Source organism: Cucurbita moschata, unplaced genomic scaffold (assembly GCF_002738365.1).
Source record: "Cucurbita moschata cultivar Rifu unplaced genomic scaffold, Cmos_1.0 Cmo_Scf00008, whole genome shotgun sequence".
Taxonomy (NCBI): domain Eukaryota; kingdom Viridiplantae; phylum Streptophyta; class Magnoliopsida; order Cucurbitales; family Cucurbitaceae; genus Cucurbita; species Cucurbita moschata.
The window spans coordinates 1,642,444-1,654,235 of record NW_019268524.1 but is presented as its reverse complement, the minus strand read 5'-3'; the positions used below and the strand labels follow the sequence as shown (position 1 = coordinate 1,654,235).

The window sequence follows — 11,792 nt, the reverse complement described above, 5'->3', positions numbered from 1 at the left end:
AAAAAAAAAAAAAAAAAAAAGCCAATTATACCCTGTAATCTAAATATTGGATTCTTGTGGATAATTGGGGAGGTGTGTTTTAAAAAAAAAAAATTAATTTAATGTTATAATATTAGTATAATTCATTTAGTTATGAAATATTAATTAAAAAAATAAGAAAATTGTTAAAATTGGATTAGTCTTAGGTGGTAATTATAGCGACACATTCACTTTATGTGCGTAAGAGAGGGAGACGGAGGCGGGTTCCCTTTCCCCACATATTAACACCACTTGTTACCAAAAATACATAAAATAAAACCACAAACCATATAATAATAACAATTATTATTTCATGCTTCCTAAAACATTTTAAACCCTCAAATTATATTAATTTAAAAACAAATTTAGAGCCTCAAATGATGAAAGATTATTCATTGAATCTTAGTGGATTAATTGTTTTGATTAAAAATTATTTATTAAAAAAACTAATAATATATTGATTAAAAATATATTATGGATTCAGTCCTCCTGCCTCTACTTTAATTATATTCGTATTTTCCTTTTGGGTGCTTACCGATTAGACATTACTCGAGTGGGATTTTTTTTAATGAGAAATTTTGTAATTATTATTATTGTTATTTTTGTGCTTGTGCTTTAAAAAAAGGTTGTAAATTTGAACTTGGCCTTGCCAACCAACTTTACAAACGTACGATGGTTGCTCGTGTGCAGCACGTGTTCTTATTATTTTTATTTTAAAAGTGCTTTTTAAGAAAAAATAAAAAATAAAAAGGTTCTGAGGTGTAATATGTAGTTTATTGGGCTTGGGCTAATTATTTTAGAAAAAGAACAAATACAAGGTACTAGCCAAGTTACATATTTATTGGGCTTGGGCCAACATTTTATGGGCTTTTGGCCGTTATTCGTTTGGAGTAGTTAATGTTTGCTACTTATTTCAAGGTTTCGGTAACTTAATTTAAAATTTTTTAAATTCAACATATATATCACGTGTTTGTGTTCCTATTTATTAAAAAAATAAAAATCAAATATATATATATATATATAATCTTATAATAATTATACAAGAAAAAATCTAGGGGTATATAATAAGTTCCTACCTTCGTAAAAAAATATTTAATATATTTCTAAACTTTTAGTTTTGTGTTTAATCTTTCGTGAATTTTTTAAAATTTTAATGGTGTACTTGAGAGGTTTATGACTGGATATCTTTTAAAATTTATGAATTAATTGATTTTTATTTTAGTATAATAAGACTTTACTATCTTGTATCCAATAAATTTGTGAATTTTATAAAATAGACAAAATAATAATAATAATAAAACAATAATAAATATTTTCTTATTAATAATAAATTGAATATCATTTCAATATTATAAAATTAAATGGCCGTTTTTGTTTATATGGTTTCCATATTGATCTATACATTTAAAAAATCGAAGAAAAAAAAGTCGAAAAGACGTAAAATAAGAATATTCAAAAGATTTGATGACCTAACCGGTTCAATGTTATTATTAATTTTTTTTTTAAGTTTTTGTCTACAATATTATTAAATACATATATTTGTTAATAGTTTTATTTAATTATATATTGTTTAATCTTATTTTAGGTAATGCTTTATCCAACGACTCTAAAAAATAAATTTTTAATTCAATTTTATAAACCCAAAATAGAAAGTAATTGAAAGTGTGCAAGAATAAATAACAATAAAATTATATTAAAATCTTCAACAGCCTTCAACTGCCAACAAGTACATTAATTAATTAATTGCCATAACAAATTAAAGTCAATGTATAATATTGTCGTACAAACCTACGAAAAAAAAGCGACTTTTTGCACACAAGATAAAATAAATTACCTTTTTTTTTTTTTAATTTCTTTATAAATTTTTATAAAATCTATATATCACATATATATTATATAATTTATTTAACACATAAGATAATACCTTAATTGATATAATAATGGAAATTATATCATAATATGTTTATGGAAAAATAGAAACTTCTAAGATCAGAGCGGAAGGAACCAAATGATTCTAGTATTTCACTTTTTAATGTTCGATGATTTACTTACAAGGCTGGAAAGGCATATAACCTGGAAGGCCAGAAACTTCTTGGAGGACCATGGCTGTCACCTTCATATATCAAAGACCAATCACAATCAAGGACGTGGACTTTCCCTACTACATGCCAGACCAATTAATTCCATTTTGTTCTTGTAATTGTCGGTGATAATTAAATCCCTATAAAGAAAAATGAAAGCGATAGTAAAATCAAATCATATTAAAATCAATGGTAGTATATGAAGACAATCCCGTACTTGAACAAAATACACAACAGAGCCTCTCACGAGATCTCTTTATCTAGAGCTCTCGACCAATCTTTCCTTAATCGAGACTTAACTTTTTCTCTAAAGCCCTCGAACAAAGTACACAATTTATTCGATACTCGAGTCAACTTTGACTATACTTGAAGATTCTATCGGCTTGACTAAGTTAAAGATATGACTTTGACACCAGGTTATGAATAGCAAAATAAACAATAGAGATTCTCACGAGATCTCTTTATCTAGAGCTCTCGACCCGTCTTTTCTTAATTGAGTCTCGACTTTTTCTCTGAACCCCTCGAACAAAGTACACAATTTATGCGATACTCGAGTCAACTTTAACTACACTTGAAGATTCTATCTGTTTGACTAAGTTAAAGACATGACTCAGGCGCTAAGTTATGAATCACAAAAATATAAAAAAAAAAACTACCATATAAATAAAAAGTTGGTAAACCAATAAATGAATACCACGTAAGAATAGGCTAAATATAAAATAATAAAATATCACAAAAATCCTTTTATCCAAAAGTAATAAGAAGAATTAATATTTTCTGTTTTCTTCTATTTATTTGAGAATTAATAATTGGAAACTTTTGGTCCAGTAGGAATGAGAAAAGGATATAAATAAGGATAAAAGAGATTTTAATTAAAAATAAATAAATAAATGAATAAAGTGGTTCGGAAAAGGAAATAGACCGTATAAAACACAAGGGCTTATTTATGGTTTTGTTTGTTTCAGTCATAAAATTATTTGATAATTAACCCTAAAATCCACTCCGAAGAGGAAATAAAGCTTGTCCCCATCGTAAAATCGCAGTTTCGTGCGAATTACAGAGAAGAAACAGTAGGACAGGAACAGCCGTCTAATTTGTACGCACTCACCGATTCTGCTTCTGTGTTCGACGATTTGATCGTTCAAACCAGCCCTAATAATCTCTTCTCGTCCTTCGATTCTTATCTTAGTTTTGGATTTCTCTCATTGGCGGTATTTGTTTGAGCTTCAGTTGTGTGCTGAATTCATCCATGAGAAGCTATAGGATTAACGACGAATCTTGGATCAACGGCGGGGCTGCTTAGATGCACGTCTCTGGAGTAACGTTGGATCTCAATTGGTTCCTGCAATTGATATTGACTGTGTTTTTTATTATCTTTGGATTGTTGTACTTGGTGAAGAATACGGCCTCTAAATACTTTGAGGTCGACGCGAATTTCGAGGCTTCCGGCGGCGGAGGAACGGCGGGAAAAGGAGACTGTAACTCAATGTCCGGCGGCGCTGCTTCCATGGCCGATGCCGTTTGCGTCGTCTGTGGCAACAAGGGCTCGAAGAAGTGCTCGCGATGTAAAGCCGTTCGATACTGGTGAGTGGTAATCCTTTTGGTTTCAAACTTTAAATCAATTGCATTGGCCATTCCTGTTCAGTTAATCATTTAACCTTTTGATTTTCGTGTTCTATTTGTTTGGAAATAGTAGGCAAGTTAGGCTACAGCAACCCTTTTTCGGCTATAATTGTCTTAATCCACTTTCCTTTTCTTCTTCTTCTAAGCTTTCTCGTTATCCTCTTTATATGGTAACAGTGTACTTGATCTGTTCATTATATAGATCCCATTTTCTTCTTCTTTTTCTGAATTGTTCTATATTATAATAATTAAGGGGCTTGAATTAACTTTAAATGTTTGATTATTGTAGCAATTTATATGCCCATGGTTATGTTTGTGTGAATTATGGACTGTTTCGACGAGTTTTTCATGTATTTGCTGTTCTTATATTTGTTTTGATGAATCTTTTTCGTTCTTAAATCGTTTCGAATATAGTTCACCAACATGTCAACAAGCTCATTGGAAATCGGGCCACAAGACAGAGTGCAAGAATTTGCAAGAATGTAGGAATACAAATGATTGTGAATCTGCAAATAACCACAGGGATTCCAAAGCTTCTACGATAGCGAGCAAAAATTTATCGGCAATTGCGCTAATACCTTCTCATAGGGCCTCGAAACCTATCAAGCAACCGAAAGATGTATGTTATCTTCGTTTTTAAGCTAAATTTATGATGTGTTCGACTTCCACTTCGAGTGTAATTTTAGTAATATCATCGCTCTAATGAAGTTCGTCTTTATATTTGGATGAATCAGATTCTTTTTCCCTATGATGAATTTGTGAACCTCTTCTACTGGGATAAGTATGAGCTTCATCCTTGTGGACTCTTAAATTGTGGCAACAGGTTAGCATTCACTTATTGGAGTTAGATTCTATCTTTTCGATCCGTAGTTTTAGAAGAGGGAAAACGTAACTCGTACTTTTCTTGCAGTTGCTTTGCCAATGTGGTTCTACAGTGTCTATCCTTCACAAGACCACTTTTTGCCTTCCTTATGGAGAAAGGGCACAGAAATGAATGTAAACGCCGTTTGACGTTATTCCTTTTCTCGCCACCCTTTGGGCCTTCGTCCTCGTGTCCATAACTTGGCGTTCTCTTTTATTCAGGTGTACGTGATGATTGGTGTTTCTTTTGTGAATTTCAAACACATGTTGAAAGAGCTTGTCGGAGTTCCCAACCCTTTTCACCCAATAATATTATCCATCGGTTGCCTAATCTCGGTGGAAATCTTGGTTACGGAAGGCAGGAAGATGCCCATGAGTTCATGAGGTATTTGTCTTCGTTTTCTTTTCGTAGTACGATATCTCTTGCTAACCATGTAGGGAAACATGCACTCTTCTTTGTAAGTTTAGTTAATTGTTCGATATTCTAATGGCTGACTTCTGTTTTACAGATTTGCTATTGATAGAATGCAACTTGCGTGCCTCGATGAGTTTGGTGGAGAGAAAGCTGTTCGTGCTCATTCCAGAGAGACGACCATTATACAACACATTTTTAGTGGCCAACTTCAGTCCCAGGTAAGCCATGTTGGCTACACTTTGGAAGAAGAATCCATCGATCGTTTGAACTAAGCCATGCTTAAAATTGTAAAACGACATATATTGAGATTTTGTCACTATCCGTCACGTAGATCAATATTTTTTCAACCCGAGCTTTGCATCAACTTTTATGTTATGCCCTTCTTTCTTTATAGTGTTTATATTTAGAGAATTCAATTGTTGTGTTTCGTTTTACGTACGGATTGGTGAAAGTATGATCGATTTTGATACTTCAGGTGATATGTACAAGCTGCAAAATTGTCTCCAACCAGCATGAAAGTATGATGGATTTGACTGTTGAAATTCATGGGGATGCTGCATCATTGGAGGAGTGCCTTGATCAATTCACTAAAGTAGAGTGGCTGCATGGTGATAATATGTACAAATGTGATGGGTATGCAGCTCTTCTGTCTCTCTCTCTCTCTAGTAACAGGGTTTAACTGGGTTCCATGAGGGCGAAGACCGCTCTTTTGATCGTTTCAACAGGGTTTTCTGACTTATTAGTAATTGTATTTTCTTGGGGTTTGGTTTCCAATATGACGTTTGAATTTTGAGTCAGATCTTAAACTACTAATATTGTAACAGCTCAAGCCCACCACTAGCAGATATTGCTCTCTTTGGGCTAACCCCTTCCAGACTTCTCCTCAAGGTTTTAAAACGTGTCCACTATGGAGAGGTTTTCGCACCCTTATAAAGATTGCTTCGTTCTCCTCTCCAACCTATGTTGGATCTCACAAGTATACTTATCTAAGCTTGTGCGGGTGAAGGAAGAAACTCATCATATATTCTGTAGTTCTTGTCACAATGAGCAATATGTTAGGTCACCAATAATAATCTTAATCCATTGTTTATTTCCCCCACCAAACTAACCAGACTGTGAATTTTGTCATCATTTTTCATGTCATCCCCTACTTTTATATGATATGGATATTTTGTGTTTGTAGGTGCAATGGCTATGTGAAGGCGTCAAAACGTCTCATGATTAAACAGGCTCCTAATATTCTTACAATTGCCTTAAAAAGATTTCAGGTTGGATACCTTCTTTCATGTCTGATTTGGTCCTTAAGATTAAGAATCAGAGTATTTGCATTAAATGTTGCATGGCCACCTTGAATGATAGAACAACCTTAAGTTAATGGATTGTGTCAATTGACATGCATTCATCCAGAAATTACTTTTTCTTCCCCCCTCTCTCCTTTTCTCTAGTCCAAAAGAATTAGTTTTAGAATGAAATCAAAAACCGAGTGAGGTGAGGACACCGGAGAAAGAACTTCAGTGACGCTAAAAAGGCTTCTCAGCTAGTCGATAACGAAAGAACAAGTTATTCACACAACGCTCTGTTGTTGGAAGTTCAAAGAGAGATGCATTATATATCATCGCACTTCTGATTAAACGCGCCGTGTTTTCTTTATGAAAATTTCCCCCCTTCCCTTAAGCTTCTGTTGGAACAATTTTGCAGAGTGGGAGGTTTGGGAAACTCAACAAGAAAGTAACATTTCCAGAGACTTTAGACCTTAGTCCATATATGAGTGAAGCGGGAGATCGTGCAGATGTGTTCAGGCTTTATGCAGTAATTGTTCACGTCGATATGCTGAATGCTTCGTTTTTCGGTCATTATATCTGCTACGTTAAGGACTTTGTTGGAAATTGGTACAGGATCGATGATTGTAAGGTTAGTCCCTTTCTCTCTTTCTACTTGTACACAACAAATGCTTGTGTGCACTGCACAAATATTAATACTAATGAATTTGTATCTATACTCTGTTACGCACATAAATACGTAACCGTTCGAGATTATATCTTCGTGTGCCTGTTATGGTTGCTGGAATTATATTTTAAATTTGATTTCATTGTTGCCCACATGCTGTATGTCTGCCAAAATATTGTGGTTTCTGTTCATATTGCCAACACCTGTACTTGAAAGAATTCCTGGTTAGGGTAGGCAAATTATTTGCACCTGCTAAATTTTTTATACGAGATGCCGGGCAATGCTTAGTTGACCTAGACGTGTGAATATGAGCTACTAACCTTACAAGGCGCTAAGTGAAATTAATATGCAACAGCCCAAGCCCACTGCTAGCAGATATTGTTGTCTTTGGGCTTTCCCTCAAAGTTTTTAAAACACGTCTGTTAGGGAGAGGTTTCCACACTCTTCTAAACGATGCTTCGTTTTCCTTCCCAATCGATGTGGGATCTCACGTTGTAATACTCATTATTTACAAATCTTATACTTTTGGTTACTGGAACTGGATAATGGTGGCATTGTGAGTCCTCGTCGATAAAGTTCTTATATGTATCATTGACGTTAAAGCTGGAGTTTATTCAATCTATAGTTGTGTTTTGAACTTTGACTCCATCTGGAATGTATCCTTGTTTTGTGTTCAACAACATACGGAGGATTTGAATCCCTAACTTCAAGGATGATGAGTATATATGTCTTAATTAGTTCAATCATGCTCAGGTTGGTAGGGTGTATCTTGTTGATGTAATGCACGAGCTTTGATAGTGGTTCTTTTGTATCGTTTAACATCTCATCATAATATATTATATGTCGTCCGAGCCTAATATATTTTAACTTTCTTGGATGCCACTTACGTTCAGGTTTTTAAAGTTGATTTAGACGAGGTGCTATCTCAGGGAGCTTACATGCTTTTGTACTCTAGGTATATTTCTCTCTTCAGGATTTGAGTTATTGTTTCATTGACTTTGCATATGGGTGAAAAATAATATAAGCTCTCACATGAACTCTCTTGTTCATCATGTTCTTGATGGAGTAGACATGTCTAACCATCCCATTTACTGATTTTTTTGCAGAGTTCGCCCGCGATCTTCAAGCCTTCAAACCATTGAATCTATGGGGAACAGTCAGCTACAAAAAGAGAATGTAGAAACGGATTTTTGTGCGAATGGACGAGTTGAAAGTGCTGAAGTTGAAACTGCGAATGGCGTTTGTTCGTCTGATTCCGAGTCGACAAATGGTTTTATGCATTCTGATAATTTTTCCAGGTCCCCTGACATTCAGCCACAAACCATGCGACTCTCTTATGAAGATATGGGTGGAGATACACTTGAGTTACCTACTTCGAATGGGGTTACTCGTAGGTCAGCTTTCGGAGTAACCGCTCAAGCTGTAAGGGACACGGTTAGTGATGTCGGAACAAGTCGATCTGTTCCAACAGATATTTAGAGTTCTCCTTTATTGTTGAATAACGAACCTTTGATCCTAGTCACTCAACTATTCCTATGGAGGTTTCTGGATGTTTCTGTGACAACGTCGGAACTGCAAGATTCGATTCAGAAGATACAGATACGGTTACGAGTTCTTCTAGTACAAGACGTCAATGTTCGTGTCAATGGGCAAAATACATGGAGATGAAACTGTTCTTCCTCTCTTGGACCAAACCAGTAAACAACTGGCTGCAAATAATCAAAATACAACCATTCATTCAACGAGACATCTGCAGCTGAAACGCACAAGATAAATCTGGGATCGCTCTGTCTCGGCTATAAGTTCGAAGATGCAAGCGGAACGACCCGAGTTGATGGGCGATGTTTAGTCGTAGAGACTGTCTCGCTGCCACCGCTAGCTCATTCATGTCTCCTGATCACCCAGACATCCTTAAAATGAGGTTTGAGCTGGGAATTTTTTTCTGAGGTTTCAGTATTAGCAGAGATCTCGGCGTCAATTACACAATGTGAAAGCTTGTAAACACACCAAAGTATGGATTCCACAAAATTCTTATGCAATAGGATTAGTTCTTATAGATTATCTGGATAACTTGTTTTAGAGTTCAATAGAGATTAGGTTCTTAGATTTTTCTTAACAGAAATTTAAACTCATTTCTAATGAGAATGAGCTCTCTTTTTTCCCTTCCCTCGCTTTCGTAACTTGTTAATTTCACCTTGATCAGTGAATGTTAGATGAACACGACTCTCCACGATGGTATGATATTGTTCATTTTGAGCATAATCTCAAAGCAAAGTTATGAGAGCTTATGCTCAAAGTGGACAATATCATACCATCGTAGAGAGTCGTGTTCATCTAACATGGTATCAGGGTCATGCCCTAAACTTAGTCGTGCCAATAAATTGGTAAATCGTCAAATGTCGAACAAAGGACTCTAGAAGAAAAGTAATCGAGCCTCCTCAAAGGCATAGTACAAAATGACTAAGACTCCAAAAGAAAAAAGAATCGAGCTTTGATTAAGGGGAAGCGTACTTTGTTCGAGGGAAGGTGTTGGATGATGAAAATCCCACCTCGGCTAATTTAGAGAATGATCATGGGTTTATAATGAAGGAATACCCTCTCCATGCTGGATAATATCGTACCATTGTGGAGAGCTGTGTTTATCTAACAGTGAAAAGATTATGAACGAACCAAACTGAATAAGATCGGGTTGACAAAACAACTGGAACATTTCTCTTTTCAATTTTTTTTTTCGATTTCAACTCGCACCCACAGAGACCCTAAGCAAAGTAGTGACATAAAATTCCAAAAGAAGAACTTTAGAATATAGAATAATGATACACGAGGGAAAAGGAAAGGGAAAGGGAAAGGGAAAGGGAAGAGGGGGGGCCATGGCCAAGCCAAAGCGGCGGAAGGCGCTCATGGTGGGTTGACAACCGGAGTGCGTAAAAGCAATGCATAGGACTGAGCGTAGGGGGCATCCAAATCTCTGCTTTTGTTCTGTTTTGTTTTCATACCAAAATGCCAATGCCACCAAATTAATCCCAACTAAAAACCAAAAGAAACGCAATTTACGGCTTTTTCTTTTTCCCATTATATCTCAATTATTTTTTAAATTACAATAATACCCTTCCCATTTCATTTCAAACTAAAAATTCATGACAAAACCCGAACAAATCTCAAATATTTTTACAATTACAATATTACCATTTACCTTTCATTTCAAGTCTTTTTAAAATTACAATATTAATCTTGTCATTTTATTTCAAACTAAAAACGCATCATAATGTTTAGATTGAAAATCAACCTGACAAAACTCAAATATGTTTTGAAATTAAAATATTATCATTTACATTTCATTCAAAACTAAAAAACCCATAAGATCGTTCGGATCGAAAACATTATTCTTAAATTTAATCTAGACATTCCTTTTTTATTTTATCCTAAAGATATTTGGAAATGTTTATTAAACTCTAAAACTAATATTAATAGATTTTTTTTTTACTTTTTTTTAATTACAAAAATAGAGTTATTTTTTTAATTACATGAAAATGGAAGAAAGTCTCCGACTAATTTAGAGAATAATGATGAGTTCATAATCAAGAATACTATCTTCCGAATGAGGCTTTCTAGAAAAGTTCGACAATATTATATCATTGTGGAGGGTCCTGTTCATCTGACAGGAATTAGGCAGGCTCTAGCCACGCTTGCATGGCTCGTGGCCTTAAAGATTCTTGGCGTTTTGACTTGGAAGCCACAAAGAAAAATAAAGAAAAAAAAGGAAATGAAAATGGGATTTTTGAGAGAGAGAGATTCCGTGAACGAGGAGAAGGTTTTGTCAAAGCAAAGGCAAATAAATAAGTCGTCTGCTTTTTTGGCTGTCAAAATGTCAGCACCAAACAAACATATCCAAACCAAACAAAACGCCCCCAACAATTTGTAATTTTTTAATTTTTTAAAAAATAATAAAAAATAATAAATAATAAATAATAAATGTACTTAAAAAAATGGGGTTGTGTTTGAAAAAAAACTACCCTTTCTCTTACTTTGAGGCAGAGTCAGAGAGAAGGTTAAAGTAGAGAGAGAGAATGCAGAGTCACATGTGGGAAGGCATGGATTTTGTTTCTTACTTTCAACCCAAAATAATAAATCATAATAAAATAATATATTTAATCTACAATTTTATCAAAAAATATATGTTTAAAATTTTAATAAAATTTATTTGAAAATTTAACATCTGGAGCGTTACAATGGTATCAAACCCAGACACCGGACGATACGTTAGCTTTCTCGCTGTTCCCTGAACTGGGTAGACACGAGGCGGTGTGCCAGTAAGGACGCTGACCCCAAAGGGGTGTGGACTTAGGAGTGGTCCCACAACAATTGGAGGAAGGAAATAGTGCCAGCGAAGACGCTGGGCCCCGAAGGAGAGTGGATTGTGATGTCCCACATTGGTTGGGGAGGAGAACAAACCACCATTTAGAAGGGTGTAGAACCTTTCCCTAGAAGACGGAGGGAAAACATAAAAGGGAAAGGCCAAAAAGAACAATATCTGCTAGTGGTGGATATGAGCGTTACATTTACTATTTTTTATTTATAATTATTAAATTTTAAAATAAGAGATATTGAATTCATATTTCAGTCTCTCATTTATTAAATTCTTTTGAGAGAATTTAATTATTAGTAAGAAATTATTAAGTTTTTGTAAAAAAATAATCAAATATTTGTTTAAAGCTAAACTTTGTAATAAAAATAAAATAATATAGTCTATGAAAAAAATTATATATTAGTAATAATAGTAACAATTTGTTCGCTAGTAAAACGACAACACAAATAATAAAATCAAAATTAAAAAAAAAAAAAAAAAA

General features: G+C 34.3%; 1 protein-coding gene across 1 annotated transcript; it reads left to right on the top strand.

The window, feature by feature from the left end:
- The first annotated feature begins 3,046 nt into the window (after window positions 1–3,046).
- On the top strand, window positions 3,047–9,110 carry LOC111446787 (ubiquitin carboxyl-terminal hydrolase 19-like). The gene is made up of 11 exons (XM_023085739.1): window positions 3,047–3,683; window positions 4,137–4,341; window positions 4,457–4,545; window positions 4,633–4,718; window positions 4,806–4,968; window positions 5,093–5,216; window positions 5,474–5,631; window positions 6,182–6,266; window positions 6,697–6,909; window positions 7,839–7,900; window positions 8,052–9,110. Exons 1-11 carry the CDS (start codon window positions 3,403–3,405, stop codon window positions 8,422–8,424), a joined length of 1,839 nt encoding a protein of 612 aa, XP_022941507.1. The 5' UTR covers window positions 3,047–3,402; the 3' UTR covers window positions 8,425–9,110.
- The last annotated feature ends 2,682 nt before the right edge of the window (window positions 9,111–11,792 follow it).